General features: G+C 43.4%; 1 protein-coding gene across 1 annotated transcript in view; it reads left to right on the top strand.

Moving 5' to 3' along the window:
- The first annotated feature begins 12,454 nt into the window (after positions 1–12,454).
- The window catches only part of EMB (embigin), a 29,275-nt gene continuing 21,491 nt past the window's right edge, over positions 12,455–20,238 (top strand). The window contains exon 1 of the mRNA XM_081090604.1: positions 12,455–12,815. Coding sequence (XP_080946730.1) covers positions 12,707–12,815 — 109 coding nt within the window. The 5' untranslated portion in view covers positions 12,455–12,706. The remainder of the gene's footprint in view (positions 12,816–20,238) is intronic.

Raw genomic sequence — 20,238 nt, 5'->3', positions numbered from 1 at the left:
CCTAAAATAAGCTCAGTTTTGATCATAGACTAAGAAAGTTCAAGTTTAGATGAAACAGCCACTTCTATTTCGGCAGGACTGTGTTGCTCTTTTAGTACCACTGATCAGTTCACATACAAAAAAGTTCTGACAATTTATCAGTTGTATATATAGATTCATAATATAAAGAGTAATACACATTGAATTTTGCTTTTCATGAAGAATTTGGACTTTAGTAAAATATTTCTGACTTTTCTAATCACATTTTTGGAGATATAGGTTTATTAAACTGAAAAATTTTGTCACATACATGTAATTGAACTAATATATAACATCGATATAGAGAGATAGATGTATAGATGTGTGTGTGTGTGTGTGTGTGTGTGTGTGTGTGTGTTTTGTACAGAATCCATGCATTTTAAGGCCATTTCATGTACTTCCACTTGGAGGCACTACTGGTTTTGTTGTTGGAGAAAGTCTCTAAATATTCTTTTCTGCAGACAAAACAGAATAGAAGAAAATACTCTAGACAATAAATTGTAAAAGTGTTTTGGTGATTAATTATAATTCAGATCAATAAAGGTTATTAACTAGATAACTAGAAATAATACTAAAAGCCAACCTCCAATGATGTGGAATTATTATAATATAGCATAATGTTGATGAAATTCCCCATTAGATGGCAGTACAGAGAAAAATACCATTTTATATTTCAAGTCCATTTGAGTACAGAATATAGCAGTATAGCTATCTGGTGAATGAATATGATATTTAACATTGAAAGTTAAATATCATAATTTTGATAAAATAATTTTGCATTTACTCTCCTTAAAATTGGTAACAGATATATAAGACACAGAGCCTACTTTATGGAGAGTAATCAGTAATTGCATATATTACACATATGTATACACATTTCAGTAAATATGTATGCATACATTACACACCCACCCACCCACATACAACTACACATATTTAGGACCAGACTCTATTTGAAACTTTGGGAGATAAAAGTTTTGGAGAAAAAAATGTGTCTATTTCTGTGAAATAAACAGTAACTCCACCTGCTAACCCAGTCCAGTTCTACCTCTAATGGAAACGTCTGTAAAGTGAGTGGAACAGCTGAAGTTGTGGGAGAAAGCAAATTCAAATGAGGAGCTTCTTCAGAGGGACAGATCGGCAAGTCCGTCTTCTCTCTGCCTTCCTAGTTCCTGTGTGGAGAAGGTGTACCCATCTCCCCATCTCCAGACTTGAGTGGGCGGAGAAGTGAAACTGGAAGACAAGTGTCTAGAATTTCAGCTCCCGGAGGAGAGGTGACACCTGATCTCCAAAGACTCCACCTCTGAGGGCTGTGTTGACCAGCACACGGGCAATGTAAGGCCACCAGCGGGCACATCAGTTATTTGAAAAAACTCCAAAAATTGCAAAATACTGTCGCTTTTAAAATGAGATTGAGGTCATTAAAAAGTAATTTTTGCTCTATATTTTAAAGAGCGATTTTGAATCATATTTTAAAGTAAAAATGCCTACTTAACTTTAAAGCATTTTCTTTATAGTTTCTAAAGTTTAATTATACTATATAGTCTTTACTAAAAATAAAAAAATCTGTAAAGCTATGACACTATTTTATAGATAGTACATATAATAATCAACAGAAGATAAATTTTAGCCCTGCCAATCTATGAGGAATTGAAATTAGTCTTTCACAATGCATTCTGTTGCAGTTTTGGAGAAAGTTGTATGTGTGTGCACGCACACACGCATATGTTTGCATTTTCATATGTTCACACATACGTTCACATGTTCAGCATATTTAGCTCTATCCATAAATAACTTACTATGTTTTTCTTTACAACCTTGTGACTCATATTTATTTAGGAAAAGAATTAGATATTGAAATACAATGTTAATTTATTGTAGGTACATTATAATCTTGTAAAGATTAATCTACCAAGTAACCTTCATTAATAAACCCTGGATGAAAAAAAATGCATCACCTTCAAAATCAATGCAAACTGTGAATGGTCATGAGTCACTTATATGGAAAATGACAGAAGGAAAGACAGGCCACCCTCCGTTCCTTCTCCTTTCAGTCCTTCCTCATCAGCAAGCTGAGGGCAGAGTGCTGGGAGGATGTATGTGTGTCAAGAAGCAAAATATAACAGCCGAGTTGCCTTTGTGCAGCATTTCCAGTACTTTGTAAGAACAAAATACATATGCATGTATAAGCTATGAAATATAAATGGTGTAACTTTGGGGGTCATGCATATGAGTTAAATGTTCTTATATTTATTTGCGTTTTATCTGGTATTGCACATTATAAAGATGAATGGTAAAATTCTTAATTATGAAAATGTTTTCTTTAGTTAGAACAACATTAAATAGCAAATATGTAACTAGTCAAGAAAGGGCCCACAAAGACAAGTCAAACTTCATGGCTCAGTCCTTGCAGTGGAATTTCTTCCTCCTCCTTGAACAAGGGGCCCCGTGTTTGAATTCTGCACCAGGTCCTACACGTGTGGGAGCTCTCTCTCTGCCAAGTTTACTCAGGTTCCAGAGACGACCCTGGGCTGACAGACAGGCCAGCGACAGTATTTTCAGGCACTGCAGCTGATTCTCTGACTACCCTTCTGACCCCACCACACTGGCAACCCTCTCCAGGGTCCCTGTGCCAGCTTGCTGGGGCCAACTCGCTCAGACTCACACCACTGCCCTGGCTGCCCTGTGTACTTGCTTCTCCAACAAAGGGGCCAACATTTCTAAAGTGTTTTTTCAAAAGTGTTGCCAAGAAAATAGAGCTCTTTTTCCTTAGCTGTGGAGCCATGCCAGCCACAAAGATGGGAGAAAGTAATTCATCCCCTCAAAGGTCTGGAAGATGCTGAGATCCTACAGCGATGCTCCTCCGTGGACCCCACGAGCTGAAAGGACTAGCTGGTTACTTCTCAGGCTGTCTCTGTGCCATCACTTTGCTGATGGTTCTATAAGTCATTTTTATTTCTGGTGCAAGTGAGAGCTTATGATAGAAGCCACAAGCTGAGACCTATGGTGTTTAGAGCTTAGCAAAGAAAACTGATAAATGGCAATAGACTCCTTTACCCAGATTTTTAAGACTAGGCCTAATCCATCTATATACTGCCCCAAATGCATTTCATCTCACATTGTTTTCAAGTGGAGTCTTTATCTTTTAGACTGATGTATTGGTGCTCTTTTATTTAAAAAAAAATGTTTTTATTGACTTCAGAAAGAGAGGAAGGGAGAGGGGGAGAGAGAAAAACACTGATCAGCTGCCTCCTGCATGCCCCCTACTGGGGTTCAAGCCCACAACTTGGGCATGTGTCCTGACCAGGAATCGAACTGGTGAAGTCTTGGTGTATGGGACAACATTCAACCACTGAGCTACACCAGCCAGGGCTATTGGTGCTCTTTTAATATTAAGGTTACTAAACCTTTGTAAATGATACACTGCCCATGTTTTCTCCCAATCTGTGTTGTGTTTTTATTTTGTGGTGTCTTTCATCATGTATAATTTTGTTTTTTAATTTTATGAAGCTTTTGAACAATTTTATAGCTGTATCTTTAGAATGCTAATCAATTTGGAATTTATTGTTTAAGATGATGGGTGAGATGGGGATCTAAATGTATCTATAAAATGGATAACACATTGGCCTCTAATTTATTGGGTTATCTTTCTCTCCTCCACTATTTTAAATATCATATTTGCTGTAAACCAAATTCTCATGAAGATGCGCATCTTCTTTTGTCCATCTTCTTCACTAGACCACTTGCTTTTCCTGTACTAATATACCACATTGTAACTCTTCGGCCTGCATTTCCTTTTGTTTTAGTTAATGTTTGGATTATCTCATTGTTCATGTCCTCCTTCTGCTACCTCTGTTCTATCTTTCTGTTATTTGGATGTTGGGCCTCCTGGACTAATCACTTAATGTTACCTTCTTTCTCTTCTCACAGCCATCTCTTTGTCCTTCTGCTCTACTTTCTCTGAGACCTTTCTCAGCTTGATTTTCTGAAACTTCTTTCATTTTTTCTATTATGGCTTAACATCTGATCTCCTTTTCTATCCTAAGTGTTTCTTTTTATAATAGCTTGTCCTTTTTTTTTCATAGATGCAATATCATCTCTTAATCTGAGGATTTTTATGACACATTTCTATTGAAATTTCTTCTCTCTGTACATTTTTCTTTTACTTATAAATTATATTCCTCTTGTTTTGGTTTCTCTTTCCATATTACATCTTTTCCTTGGGAGTTTGGCCATCTTTACCTGTTTATTCTTGTTTAAAATTGAAGGGATTAAATGTTTATTTTAACACTCTGGGCACATGTATGGAACTTCCTTGACTTTGGGCTTCACTTGAGTATTATTTTTGATATGTTTTTAAGGACCCTTGGTCTGGTCATATGCAACTGAAAATGTTTTTTCAATCTCCCATCTGGAGAGTAAAGGTGGGGACCCATTAGTAAAGGTCCTCTGCATTTAGCATTCAGAAAGGGTCTGACCTTCCTATTTTCAGTGAAGTAGCCATGCTGCCAGCTCCACGGGGCAGCACCACCTTGGATAGTCATGCTGAGCCCAGAGGAAGGCCCCACATGTGGTTTAGTTCTCCCCTGCAGTCATCTTGAAATTAGTATTTTTGAACACTGGGCATGCATTTTAATTCTACTTTTGCTCTGGGCCCCACAAATCATGTATCTAGTCCTGGGTGACTACACCCTCATGTCTGCAGATCCAAGGCCAAGCAAACCCCTCAGTTTTGCCCTCTCCTGTTTTCTCTGAGTGGGAGAGGGTCATCTCCATCAACATACAATTCAGGTGCGGAGCTAGGGATCCACCTGTTTCTAAACCAGACTTCGCAAAATTCTCTACACCGCCTTTCACTCTCCTTCTCACTCTCTCCTCAAGTAGCTGTGCCTAAATCTAGCTTTCCATGAGCACCATGGAAAATCTAGTTTCTCATAGCATGCTGCTAGCTGATTTTTCCTGCCACCCTTGCATGTGGCTGGCCACCCAAACCCAGACTTCCTGTTGATGAGCAATCTTCTACTTCTCCACCAAAGAGGTTGCTCTTTACCAATAGTGCGGTAGGGTCCTTCCCATGAATGTTAAACTGCACAGTGCATTAGCAACCTTAATGACCTCTTTAAAGACCCATTCAGTGGGGCACCCTTCCCCCTTCCCCCCTCCCCGCCCCCAGAGCATGAGCATACCTCTCTGTGATGTGGGGATGTAATGGGAGACCTGTGTCTTTCTTTCTGGTGATCACACCTTTTACCCGTCTCACCAGTGAAATCTGTCCCTTAACCCAGTGGTCGGCAAACTGCAGCTCGTGAGCCACATGCGGCTCTTTGGCCCCTGAGTATGGCTCTTCCTAAGCCTTAGGAGTACCCTAATTAATTTAATAACAATGTACCTACCTATATAGTTTAAAAAATTTGGCTCTCAAAAGAAGTTTCAATCGTACTGTTGATATTTGGCTCTGTTGACTAATGAGGTTGCTGACCACTGCCTGAACCCATCAGAGTGGCTCGGTAGCATTCTTTCTGAGCTCAGTATACAACAAGGCGCAGCTCCAAAAGGACGCATTTGGCACAAAACTGTCTCAAAAAATATATTATTTTCGTGGAAATTAATAATAAAAATAAAAGTAATAGCAACAAAAATCACTACACCAAACACTCACATGTTTTGTTTTATAGTTTGCAATACTGCCAAAACTTTTATTTTTTTCTTTACAACAGTGGCAGATATGTATCATTTCCCTATTTTATAGGAAAGGAAGTAGAAACTTGGACTGATTCAGTGATTATTTTCTTTTTCTAAAAAATATTTTATTGATTTTTTACAGAGAGGAAGGGAGAGGGATAGAGAGCTAGAAACATCGATGGGAGAGAACATTGATCAGCTGCCTCCTGCTCACCCCCTACTGGGGATGTGCCCGCAACCAAGGTACATGCCCTTGACCAGAATCAAACCTGGAACCCTTGAGTCCGCAGGCCGACGCTCTATCCACTGAGCCAAACCAGTGAGGGCCAGTGATTATTTTCAAGTTCACAGAAAGATTAAGTGGTAATGCTCAAAAATAGAAGCCATTTTTTTTTTTTGAAAGAATGGTTAACCTGGCTACATAATAACTAGTTTTCGGTGATAATGTCACAAGACAAAAGGTACCCTGGGATGAGTCTTTACCTAAAACTAAACAGACAGTGACAAATGACCAAAGCAGCTTTGATCCCCCGAGGCCGCTCTCCTTGGCCCGTGGGTGGCCGCCTCCTCTGTGCCCTCACTTGGCCTTTTCTCTGAGCTCCCATCCTCAGTGTCTCTTCTTATAAGGACTCCGTTTGGATGAGGTCCAAGATCAGTCATATTAGATTCTGGGTCCACCCAGATGGCCTCATTTAATTGTAATTGCCTCTTTAAAGATCCTATCTTCAAATACAGTCCCATTCTAAGGGGGTTAGAGCTTCCCAGCATATGAATTTTGGGGCCACACAATTCACTCCACAACACCTTTGATCTGGTGAAAGCATCCTTTTCCCTCCCTATCAACTCACCTCCGTGCCAAGTGACAACAGGGCATCCAGATTTGGTCTGTTACTCTTTGCCTTTACGTCGAGATGCCCAGGAGTGGACTCAGTGGCAGTGCCAGGGAACCCCACAGCACAAGGTCTGAATGCCTTTGAGCCATTTCTAAACTGCACGGCTAACTATAATCTGTCTCTGTACTGAGGGGACTGCAGAACACAGGACTACATTGTAATACATAGATATTGCATATTATCCGCACAGCAAAGATGAGTCATTGAATCAGGAAAAAGAAGGAGAATCCCATGTGGGGACAGAGCACGGGCCCCTGGTCCAGTGTGAGGCTTTTATGGACACTAAGGCAGGATACAGAAAGTCCGGGGCCAGCTGCCATCCAAAAAGTCCAAACAGTGGTGCTGGTGCTGGACCTCTGGCTATTATGCTTGCATAGGCCTGGAGGTAGGCATCTCAGGGCTGGGCAGCAGCTTGGCGAGATCCTCCAGAACTCAGGTGCTTTTTTCCTTTCCCTCTGCTACTTTTGGGAAAGTCTGTGGTCACCACAAGATTGCACACTCACCACGGCCAGTCCTGGCATTAAGGCTCTGTTCATCATAGAAGGAGTCAAAGAGATGATGCAAAATCTTTCTCTACGGCTCTTTATCTCTTCGGTGAGAGAGATTATTCATAGCAGTTTTGCTCTATTATCTCATTAGCTATGCACCCCCCCACCCCCCGAAACCCCATTGCTAAGGAGAATAATATTATGCTCATTGGCATAGGCCAGTGGTCGGCAAACCGCAACTCGCGAGCCACATATGGCTTTTTGGCCCCTTGAGTGTGGCTCTTCCACAAAATACCATGTGCGGGCTTGCACGTACAGTGTGATTGAAACTTCCTGGGCGAGTCTATTTTGAAGAAGTGGCATTAGAAGAAGTGGGGGTGTTGGTCGGTCAGTCGGTTGGGCGACAGGAGATGAGACACAAGCAGGTGCGGGATACGCAGCATGGGGGAGGCGCCAAATATCAACAGTACTTAAACTATATAGGTAGGTTAATAACAATGTACCTACCTATATAGTTTAAGTTTAAACAATTTGGCTCTCAAAAGAAATTTCAATCGTTGTATTGTTGATATTTGGCTCTGTTGACTAATGAGTTTGCCGACCACTGGCATAGGCCAATTGTGATTTATCTTGGCAGTGGTTCTCAACCTTCTGGCCCTTTAAATACAGTTCCTCATGTTGTGACCCAACCATAAAACTATTTTCATTGCTACTTCATAACAGTAATGTTTCTACTGTTATGAATCATAATGTAAATTTCTGATATGCAGGATGGTCTTAGGCGACCCCTGTGAAAGGGTCATTCGACCGCCAAAGGGGTCGCGACCCACAGGTTGAGAACCACTGTGACCTAGGGTGTGGTAGAGGACTTCCATCCTTGAGATCAAGGGGTCTGCATACGTTGCTGAAATAACTTACTTAATTAAAAATGTCATTGTATATCTTCCAGAGAAGGAGAGCAAATGAGTGTCAGTTGGTCACAGGTCCCAATTGAGAAATAAAACAACCTTCCACGTAGCTCTGGAGTTTGTCTTCCATTCTTTTTATTATCCAGAGATGACTAAAGCAGTTTATTCTTTTTCCTTCCATGCCCACTCCTGACCTCATTCAAGTACAGCATTGTTTTCTTACAATGTGATTAGGATCACATCTGATGACCCCCTGTATTAGTTTTCTATTGCTGCACAACAAATCCCCACAAACTTAGCTGTTCAATATAAATTTGTGATCTCACAGATTCCCTGGGTCAGAACTCCTGGGTCTCACTAGGCTGCAATCAAGATGTTGGCTGGGGCTGCATCTGAGGCTGTGGGGCTACTTCCAAGCTCACTGTTGTTGGCAGAATTCAGTTCCTTGGGGTTGCAGGACTGATGTACTCAGCTCCCAGAAGCTGTTCCTCTCCACAGACAGTTCACAACGTGGCTGTTTGTGTCTTCCAAACAAGCATGAGGGCCTCATTCTCACCAGGAATGTTTCCCTGCAGGTTGCTAAATGGAGTCTCATCATATGTAACCTAATGGAGGTAGTGACTATGCCAGCTTATTCACAAGCCTGCACACATTCACAGAAACCAGGGGGTGTGACCAGAGGGGCGGGAAACTTGGGGTCAGTCCAGAATGTTGCCTACTATATATCCCATAACATACATTTGTACCATTGGCATTTTCTTTGTTCATTTTCTACTAATCATCAGTAGAAAGTTCTCACCTTTATTTTTAGCACTTTATATATTACTGTCTGACATAATGCTTTTCTCCAATAATTTTTAAATGACATATTATTTTCAATAAGAGGTAACCTTCATCTCCATTCTCAATCTCACTTTCATACCTTTCTAGGAACCTGTCTGTAACATACTTTTTATTCAATGATAGCATGCATCTTAAAAGAAAATAAATTAAAATTCTATGGTATTATTTTATAAACACAAGTTTATTTTAAAAAAAGATTTTCCTTACACTAATTTTCTAATAAGTAAAAACAACCAGAAGGAAAGGAGGGTGGGGGCAAGTAGAAGATCATAAAGGGGGAATAAATGGTGATGGAAGAAGACTTGACTTGGGGTGGTGAACACAATACAACATACAGATGATATATTATAGAATTGTATACTTGAAGCCTATATAATTTTATAACCAATGTAACTCCAATAAATTTAATAAAAATATTTTTAAAAACACAGAGCCCACTAAAAGTACTATGTTGAGACACTGCAGGAAATAGAGTTATAGAATATTTGCAGGTACTGAAAAGAGTAATGTAGTTCAGAAAGCCAATAGAAACACAGAAGTTGAACACCAATAAAATATTTAAATGGAAATGTAAGCCAAGAATGAAGGCCAAGTTACAAGCCTATAAATTAATTATTAATTGTCAAATTAATCCTAGGGAGTTCAGAGGACGCTGCTTGGGTTATATTTTTATGGTGACTTAAACTACCCCCAAATGTAGTGGCTTAACACAACAGTGGTGCTGTGACCCCTCACAACTGAGTGGGCCAGGGGTTCAGGAGGGGTGCAGTCAGGCAATCTCCCACCTAAGGACCATCACCTGGACCCTACCAGGTTCCCAGCTGGGCCCGGCCTTGTCTGCAGGCTTCCGGAAGGGCGCCACATGAATCTAGCTGACAGGGGTGGGCAAACTTTTTGACTCGAGGGCCACAATGGGTTCTTAAACTGGACCGGAGGGCCGGAACAAAAGCATGGATGGAGTGTTTGTGTGAACTAATATAAATTCAAAGTAAACATCATTACATAAAAGGGTACGGTCTTTTTTTTTTTTAGTTTTATTCATTTCAAATGGGCCGGATCCAGCCCGCGGGCCGTAGTTTGCCCACGGCTGAATTCTAGCACCTTGCTCTGCCCCGGTTAGCCTCTTTCCCTGCATCTCACGGCCCTGGCCCTGCATGTGGTTTGAGCTTCTCACGGCAGTGTACTCTCATTTCTTTCCTGACAGCTGCCTGGTCAGAGTGAGGGGAAAGGAAGTAGACACTCTTGTGGTCTGGATCCGGAAACTCACACAGGGTTAGTTACCTAGGCAATATTCAATAGGTCACAGAACCCTCGCACCTGCAGAGAAGAAACCGGACCCTCCTTCTTCCTCCGCAGTCCGCGATGAGGAGAGGGTCAAGGTGTTCATGGCTATGTTTAGCTCACCATGGAGGGAAAGGTCAACTTGGACCAGAAAGGTCAGAAAAAAACCGCACAGGGAAAGATGATTTGAAAGGGTATTGAGCGTTTGAAAAAAGAGAGTGAGAATAAGATCACACATATCAATCAATATCTAAATTTAAACAGTAACAGGGGGAGCAAGACTTTCAACTGCTTAGCAAGATAAGAATTCTATTTTAACTTGTTTTGCTCTAACAACAAAAGTGACAATGGGAATTAGCCTCAACTTGGGCAAGTCACTCCTTCCTGTTCATAAACAGGCTAATTCAACTGAAGACATAATTTTCTTTTACATGAAGTCAGCTTATTTGAAAAAAGGTGAGTTTGAGCTTACGGATATTATAGGACTAATTGGGGAAGGTCGGTCAGAGCTCACTGACTCTCCGAAGGTGATGGGAGCGCTCAGTCAGTGCTGTGACGGATGCGGGGCAGCGGCACAGGCCCTGGCTCAGCAGCCCATGACCTGGCACTTCGGGTTCAGAAAGTGGGCCGAGGTGAGAGGGCCGTCCTGTTAGCCATATACTCCTTCCGGGTCTCTCATAAGGCTTTGTCAGAAAGGCTCAGTCCTTAGAACCATAACTTCTGGCTGAGAAGAGGCTGTCCTAGATTTGTAGATTGAAGGTCAACAGCTCTCGAGATTAATATTCACTGTGTGTGTGTGTGTGTGTGTGTGTGTGTGTGTGTGAAAGAGAGAGAGAGAGAGAGAGAGAGAGAGAGAGAAAGAGAGAGAGCACTCAACATAGTACACACAGCCTACTTGCCTCCTTTGAACACCACCTGGCACGTGGTAGACATTTAATATTGGTTAATGAACTGTATTACTCATATTCTCTCAACACCAATTTAAACAACGTATATTCTTCCCCCCAGGTTTGCCTATATAATATTATACCAGAAACAGGAGACTCTCTTAGCAACACCTACCAATTAAAAATTAAGCACGCCTGCCTGAAGTGAGCACAGCTCTGGTTTAGCATGTTAAGTTTTAAAATGTATATATAACATTTTCATCTAATCATCTATTTTTTGGACACAGATATAGTTTGAATTTTTAATATGAAACCTGATGTCCAAAAAACAAAGGAGGAGAAAACAAAACACATGCGATATACTAAAAACAACAACAACAAAACAATAAGACATCTTTTTTTTTTTTTAAATTGATTTCAGGGAGGAAGGGAAAGGGGGAGAGAGATAGAAACTTCAATGATGAGAGAAAATCATTGATCGGCTGCCTCCTGCATGCCACCTATTGGGGATCAAGCCAGCAACGTGGGCATGTGCCCTTGACTGGAATCGAACCCGGGACCCCCTGGAGGCCAACACTCTATCCACTGAGCCAAACCAGCTAGGACAAAACCCACATATTTTAATGTTAGAGCAGCCTGGGAACCTATTAGATCTTATTAGTCTTTTATATTATAATGGAGATTCCTCCTCTCTATAAAGCCCTAGGGTTTAGTTGTTTCCTTTTATCTGGTCGAGAGCACTGAAAATTCCAAGCTCCAGCCTTGCTGAGTAAATAGCATCCTAAACGGGTCCGGTCCCAAGCAGGCCCACGGCTCTGCATGGGTTACAGGAGGGATTTTCAGAAGTTTTTGTTTCCAGAGCTCTGGGTGGCTCCTCAAATCTGCTAGACTTGGCAAACAAACGGAAAAGAAAAACAGACACACACGTTAGGGCCTTGGCACACCCTCTGGAGGGAACCCTTAAGCCTCCAGGGCCTGGAGGGGCGGCTGTGTGCCACTGGTGCTCAGAGCAAAGAAGGAGGAGCCCAGGACACAGGCAGCTGGCTGTGCCTCGCCCAGCACAGACCTAAGTCCCCCTAATACCCCAGAGGTGCGGGGAGCAGAACGGTGTTCTCACACTCTCATCTGTCCCATCGATGGATGTAAACACGGGAACCTACTTCAAATGAAGTGCAAATAGTCTGCAGACATTATAAGGAATATATTACACTATAATATTACATATACTACACATACGTATACAGGCATATATACAAGCGTATATGTACATACATAATTTCAACCTCTCCCCCAGGAGATGGGTCGGGACATCCCCTGCCCCACATCTTGAGCAAGTTCGCTCCCCCTCCCAGACCTGCCAGATCCCACAGGGTAGAGGCGGGCCGGACTGCACTGGGCAGTGGCCACCGCACATCCGGGTGCGCCTGCTGCAATCGGGCTGCGGGCTGTGAGTCACATGTGGATGGAGGCTGTGCGCAGCTATGGATCTGCGGGCGTGGTGAGAGTCCCCTGGGGGAGGGGAGGAGGGCAGGGCACTGGGCAGGGCACCGGGCCGGCCCCTCCCACTCCGCCTTTTCTTGCGCTTCCTGCCCCCGACTGGCTGGCGTTGGGCGCTGGACCACTGGCGAGTGTGCGCAGGTGCTGCGGGCACCTACGGCAGCCAAGGGACCTGCCTTGGCGAGGACCGAGGGAGACCCCGGGGCACCATGTGCGCCCTCCCCGGCCTGCCGGGGCCCAGGGCGCCCCCCCAGCCGCTGCTCCTCCTGTGCCTCCTGGCGGCGGTGTGCCCGAGCTCCGCGGATGACCATCCCCCAGGTGTGAGGGGTGCAGGACCGGGATGGGCGGAGGGCGCGGAAAGGGGGTGCAGGACCCGGGAGGGGCGGGGGCGCAGGAAGGGGCGGGGGAGGTGTGCATGGCCCGTGCGCGCACTGGGCACTGGGTGGGAAGGGGGGCGAGGATGCTGGGGATGCAGGTGGACAGTGAGGGCCGAGCCTTCCATTGGCCAAGCGGGGTTATCTAAGCTGGAGGAGGGGACGGGGGCGGGTAGGGGACCTCCCCTCCAGGGCGTGAATCTGGAACCCACAGCGCCTGGGAGTGGGGGCGGTGGGAGGAGGGCAGTGTCTCCATGTTTCGGAGAAGAGGGCGGGTGGGCAGGCACAGGCAGGGACTGGCTTCTGGGAAAGTGCGGTCTGTATTCTGAAAGCCACATTCACCCAGGCCAACTCCCTGCATTTGAATGCATAGTAAGGCGGAGATAGCACCTACTCTCTTCCAGCAGGCGGGTTGGCTTTGAGGGTGCGAAACAGCAATGCAGCAACAACCAAACAATCAAACAAAGCCGCACAACTGAGAGGGAGGGAGGGAGGGAGGGAGGGAGGGAGGGAGGGAGGGAGGGAGGGAGGGAGGGAGGGAGGGGGAGAGGGAGAGTAGAAGAGAGGAGAAAAGGGGGAGGGGGGAGAGGGAGACTGTCTTTGACTCCATGGCCTTTGAAAGTGAAGTTTTATGTTTGGTTATTTTGTTAAAGACAAATTGAAAGAGGTATTTGTGGGCAAAATATTATCAAAACCAACGCCAAACTTGCCATCTTTGGCTTCACCTGTTTAGAATTACTGTTTAGTTGAAAAGCATTCCACCTAACCTGTTTTCTAATGCCCGCTCACTCCTGTGTTATGTCAGTGTTAGCAGCCACTTAGGAAACAGACCACCCCTCTAGCTGGCAAATACTGCCCATCAGTTCACTGAAATCGGAGTATTATGCTACACAAGTTTTCAGCTTTCCGTAGGAATTCATTTTTATGGGTTTATAGCAGATTTTTCATCAGATACTTGGAAGATGGAAAGTTAATCAAAGGACATGATTCTTCTTCTTCTTCTTCTTCTTCTTTTTTTTTTTTTAATAAAGGTCCTTTCAAAGGCCCAGTTGTTCACAACTTGGACACAACATTTTGAGCTGCTTCAGTTTCTAAATGTCCTTGCCCCACATCTCTTTTCCATTCACACCAAGCCTAAAGGACTGTCCAGGCCATTTCATCCCTGCCTCTCTCCTAACCGCCCCCTTCACGCCCCCCGGCTTTCCTTGGTTCTCCTTCCCTGCATCACCCTTCATTCACCCCAGAACACTGGGTTACTCCTGGAACTTTGCTGCGGGATTTGGCTGTTTGTTGGAATTTCCAGGGAACTTATTGGTAAAAGTGCTCCCTGGATCCTGCCCTCAAAAATTCAGATTCAGCCCTAGCCAGTTTGCCTCAGTGGTGGAGTGTCAGCCTACAGACTGAAGGGTCCCGGGTTCGATTCTGGTCAGGGGCACATACCTCAGTTGCAAGCTCGATCCTGAGACAACCAATAGATGTCTGTCTCTCTCACATCAATGTTTCTCTCTTTGTCTCCCCCTCCCCTTTCCACTCACTAAAAATCAATGGAAAATATCCTCATGTGAGGATTAACCAATAAATAAATAAATAAACATTCGGATTCAGTTGGCCTGGGACTCAGCCTGGACACCTGCAGTTTTTAAATTCCTCCATGTATTTAATCATGTGATCCCGAGCAGGTGGAAACCCTAGGCTTTACAGGGATATGTCATCCTCAGGAGTGCACTGCTGGGCAGTTAGTTATTCTGTTGGCACCAGGAGCCCAGGTTTAACCTGACATGCAGAGGGGACTTCTAAAGAGAAACAAGCAGGCAAAAAACAACCGTGGAATACATTAGCAAATAAAGTGTATGCATGTATTGCAAACATCTGGGTGTGTGCAGTGTCAGTGTTGTCCTTTCAGCTTCTCTTACGGCAAAATTATGCCACAGAAAAGGCTTGCAGTTAGCATCTAATTTTAAGGAAGAATTAAAAGTTGTCAGGCAACTTCATCTTGTTTTATAGATTCTGCATTGATCTCGATGAGATTCAGTTTCCTGTTTCCTAAAGGACAGTGTGAAGTTTCCTGCCATTTTTTTTTAAATCGAGATGCTTAGAACTACTTATGTACAGCTGTTCTATAAACCAAAGACTTTTGGCTACATTTTAATGTTAAAAATGGTTATACATTTTCCTATTAACTGTGTAACAACTGTGTGCCTTGCATAACTGCATTATGCAGTTTATAGCACTGTGTGTTGGCTTTTATTGACCCTGACTTTGAGATGAGGAAATTGGAACTTAGTGAAGTTACATCATTGCCAAAGCACACTTAATTAATTAAGTAGTAGAGCAGGAAACTTAGCATTGTTCAGCCCAATTCCAAAGCTTGTTTTCCTAAACAGAGACTCGGTTGTGGCTCTGGGGTGACTGGGTGTGTCTAGGAAAGATTGGAACCACCAACAGAGAGCACAGTGTGTGAATCTAGATGCTCCTCTTGAGCTGAAGAGCTTGCTGACACAGTGCAAGTCCTAGAATAAAGTTAGGCACAAGGATTCATCCTAACTTGTAGACTGTTTCAGTTCAATAAGAAATGTAAAATGCCTTTGTAAGGGAGAAGTATGATTTGAATAGGAATATTCAGAAATCATTGTTATTATTATTACATGGAACAAATTAAGAGAATGGGTCCTGTTTGCCCTTTGAAAAATGTTTTCAGGGGAGTAATCTGAAATGATCACTTTTAACTTCGAGAGTTACATTGCCTATATGCTCCTTCCATCAACCCCCTGCTTCCTTCCTATACGCCCCCCACCCCCCAACCCAAGCAACTGCTTAGTAGTAAATATGTGTTGGTGCTGGGGTCCAACCCCAGCGGGTCCAGGGGTCCCCAAAGGTGTGGATGGAGTCGGCGAAGAAGGAATGACACGGAGACAGCGTTCAGTTGATCAGCAGCCTAGCCAGGATCTCCCGCCAAGTTCTGGTCTGGATCTCCAGAGAGGTTCTGCTTAGGATCTCCTGCCAGGGTCTGAGTCCATGTTCTCTTGTAGGTTCTCCAGGTTCTCCAGCCAGGTTCTGTAGCCATGTTCCCTCGCTAGGTTCTCCAGCCAGGTTCTGTGTCCATGTTCTCCAGCCAGGTTCTGTAGCCATGTTCCCTCGCTAGGTTCTCCAGCCAGGTTCTGTCCAGGTTCTCCAGCCAGGTTCAGTCACCAGGTTCTAGTCAGGTTTTCTTGCCAATTTCTGTAGTCAGGTTCAGTCCAGGATCTTTTGCCATGTTCTCTCCAGCGAAGTTCTTCTGTCTCTAGAGAACATTCTGTGTAGGTTCTGTGCCAATTTCTGTCTCTCTCTCTCTGTCTCTTGCTGTCTTGTTACATCTGTATTTATACCAGTTGATTCAATCCTATCAATCTCTATTACAAAGGTTAGGGCGTTTCTTATCTCCATTCCAGGGAGTAAAGATTATGTAGCTTAAGCATGATTGTTCATAGTTAAAGTGATTAATTACCCGCCTGGCACTTAGTTAAGAGGTTTTATTCCCTCCCTAACATCAGGGGAAAATCCCTAACTGGGGAAACAACCTTTCTCAGAGACCTTAGTTAAAACACATAGTGCCAAGAAGGTGAGAAAACATATTAAGAACAGTATGCCATATATGCCAGGTCCCTTGAAACAGCAAGCATGGACCGGCTCCCGGCATGTTGGAATAAATATTATTCGAGTACCTAGATGTGCTGACATTGCGTAAGTCTGTATCTGTGTAGAAAACTTTACCAGTTTTTAACCTTTCAAGGTGTTTAAAGTGTTTAAAGGAACATGTGAATTGGAATCATATCTTTAACAGGGTTGTATCTGATGCATCAAAATGTTGACCCTAAATTTATCATCACATTAAACATTATATGAACATTTTTTAAAATCCTCACCCAAGGATCTGTTTATTGATTTCTAGAGAGAGGAAGTGAAAGAGAGATGAGAGAGGAACTTCAATCTGTTGCCTCCCATACCTACCCCAACCATGGATCAAATCAGCAACCTGGGTATCTGCCCTGCCCGGGAATGGAATCTGCACGACAACCTTTTTTAAAGAATTAATTTAACTGTTCTCTTTTCCTCTTCCTGGTCTTCTGCCCCGCCTCCTATCCTCTTCTTCCTTCCCTTCCCAGAACGCTGCCCTTCCTGTAGCTGTTCAGAGGGGAAATGCAGAAAGTATCCTCCCTTGTTGGCCTGTAGGAGCCAAAGGGGCCCAGATCAGGGACTTAGAGGCCTAGCCGGGTCAGGATGGTGTCCAGGTAGGAGAGCGGCCTCAGGTGGTGTGTTAGGGTCTGAGCACAGTAGGGCGGATGCTCCCACAGAGAATGGCCTGGAACTGAGCAGTGACCAGGGCTTTTTGCAAGCCCAGCTGACACGTGTTTCTGGCCCTGATCAGGGGATGAAGGTGAAGAGGCAGGAGAGCAGGCAGGACCTCTTTGGGGCCTGGCGTGGTAGTGGAAGATTAGTTACATGTAGGGGATGGATGGATCACATGAGTAAAACTAGTAAGGAGAATAGGACCAGACTGTTCACTAGAAGAGAAGGAAATATACAGATCATTCATCATAGAAGTGTATAGTTGAAATGTACATAATTTTATTCACCAATGTCACCCCAATAAATTGAATAAAACATTTTTAAGAAAGAAAAAGGAAACTAGAATGAACCTTGGGTTGTAATTTGTAGCATTAGTATGAATTCATGACTTTAAACATCTATTTCACTCTTATGTCTACATCTGTATAAGTAAATACATAGATATGAATGTGTGTATAACTCTAGGTATGATGCATATGTTGTGTATTTAAATGCAGATATATTTTATATCCACTTTATACCTATAGTATGTGTGTGTATAAATGACCATGTATATATTCTTAGTTCTGTCCGCTGAGATGGAGTGGAGATTTCCCAATAGCGATAACCATACTTAGCACTGGAGTCGAAATACCATTCTTTACTAACAGTAGCTAGGACTTCTTAGAGAAACGGCTGATTTCAGGACTGGGGTGGGGAAAATATAAGATGAGCCTGGAACATCTTGTGCCAGAAGCAATGAAGTGCTCAAGGCATCACGGGTCATATCAGAAGGATACAGGACCAGAGGGAAGGGGCTCCCACTGGACAAAGCTGGGCCAAACTGGGCATCAAAATAAATAGTAATACTAATGGATTAGTACCATTAGTACCCACTGAGTAATGCCCATTGAATAATATGGATATTCATGAGTACATACCGATATAAATTAAATGAATTAAGTAAAAGTTTGATGAATATTACATAGTTTCAAAGTCACATCACACAAAATTCTTACTGATGAAAAGGAGAAAAAATACATTTATAGTAGAGAAGCCTGCCAGATATGGCTTTAATCAAATGATCAAAGTGAAAATTATGAGTAAAGAGAGAAGTAAAGATGGCGTGCCATCCGACAGGATGCAATGAGAAGAACACGGTCACCCCTGAGATATTCCTGCCAGAGAAGCTGCCTCTGAATCTAATCACATTACAAAGCAGCTCTCCTGTTCCTCTCACAAGCATCAAGGTCGTAAAAGGTCAGGAGAGACTGAAGTGTCCAAACTGAAGGAAAACAGAAGGACATGACAACTGATGGCAACACATCAGCTGAGCTGGAACCTTTTGTTAAAAAGTACATTTCAACAAAAGGACTTCTGTAGAAACTCAGATGAGGTGTGACATGAGAGGGGAGTGCACACATGCTTGTTTCTCTGTTTCAAAGCAGAATTGGGAAGATGTGAGGTAGATCCTCTGTGGAAAATATGCAGTAATGTCTTAGAGGGGAATGGGCCATCAGGGCACCAACTTGTTTTCAAATGTACAGGGGAACTGTTCACTCTGCACTTGAAACTTCTCTGTTAGTTCCAGATTATTTGAAAAGAAGCCAAAAGAATTTCAGCTCTTTCTGAGAAAGTTTAACATTAAGCCGTAGGGAATCATTGAGAAATGGTCCTAAGTGTATGTAATTAGGTACATTTTCCAAAGGAGTGTTTGTTTTCAAATAGCAACAGGTTATGTGTTAAGGTAGTTTGTCCTAAACTGTAATCTATTGAAGTTACTTCTGTACAGCTGGCCTCACATATTTCATAACATTATGTGAACCATAACAAGAAACAATTTAGGACACACACAGTGATAGAGAAGAAAAACCTCACAATGCTTTGTTAAAAATAAACTCTCCATTCCTAATAATAGTCACTGTTCACACATAACAAAATGACTCAAATAATGCATTGCTCCTATAGAAAGAATAGATGCTGTCTTTAAAAATGGTGTTATTCTTTTAATTGAAAATTATTTTTCTGGCATTTTTAAAGTTATTGTGTCCATGTCATTACTAATGTACCCCTACTCCCAAGATCAAATCTTTTTTTTACAGCTTTATAATTATACTAGAGGCCCAGTGCATGAAATTTGTGCACTGGTAGGGTCCCTAGCGGATGCTGGCTGGGGCCTCCCTCCCTTCCCCCCACCTGCTCCACCCCCTGGTCGAATGCCCGGATGAACTCCCAGTGGAGGGGACAATTTGCATACTACACTTTTATTATATAGGATAATCCTGAGATCCTGAAAGAGAATTTAGATGTGATATTGGATTGATCTCGAAGCCTGAAGTACTTCTGTGATAGAGCCAAGAGCCTGAGCTAGCTAGTAACCAGGGCCGGCTTCCTGTTTTGCATTTCAAAACTCCATCCAGCAACTGGGGCTTCTTCTTAAGTGGTCACCAAAATAGACCCTTTCTGGAGGGAGGTGTGGGGAGCTGCCCTGCACTCTGCTTGGCTCTGCCCCTCAGCTGTGGCCTGGCTGCTGGGGGCAGGGCTCATGTGCAGGTGGGTAGAGGAGGCTGCCGCTGGAGAGGAGGAGGGCATGGCCAGGCCTCACAAAGGTTCTGCGAGGGGTGGACTACTTTGAAGACCAAGAAGCACCAGCCCCTTTCTGTTCCAGTTCTAAATGAATGTTTAGTTTTGAGGAGAGGAGAAAAGGCAAAGAAGGGTTGCAAGAAATGTCACAGCTTACTAGCAAAATCTCTGCATCTAAACAATGCAGAACAGGAACTCAGGGCCACAGGGCCATGGATGATGACAGAAAACCACACTGTTGAAGAATCAGGGTGGAGGAAGTACCCTTTTGGAAGTGAGGGTTCCGCAGCCGTGGCATTTTGGACTGGATAATTCTCTGTTGTGAGGGACTGTCACTGTAACAGCATCCCGATGCAATGGGCAAGCCATGTACCACAAAAAGAAATGGTCAAGCCCTGACCCTTGGTACCTGTGAAGGGGACCGTATTTGAAAGTCTGGTCTTTGCAGAGGTAATCGAGGTAAATTGAGGTCACTCTGA

The sequence above is a fragment of the Myotis nattereri genome, assembly GCF_964212035.1.
Source record: "Myotis nattereri genome assembly, chromosome: 4".
Lineage (NCBI taxonomy): Eukaryota > Metazoa > Chordata > Mammalia > Chiroptera > Vespertilionidae > Myotis > Myotis nattereri.
This window is presented reverse-complemented; position numbering and strand designations above follow the sequence as displayed.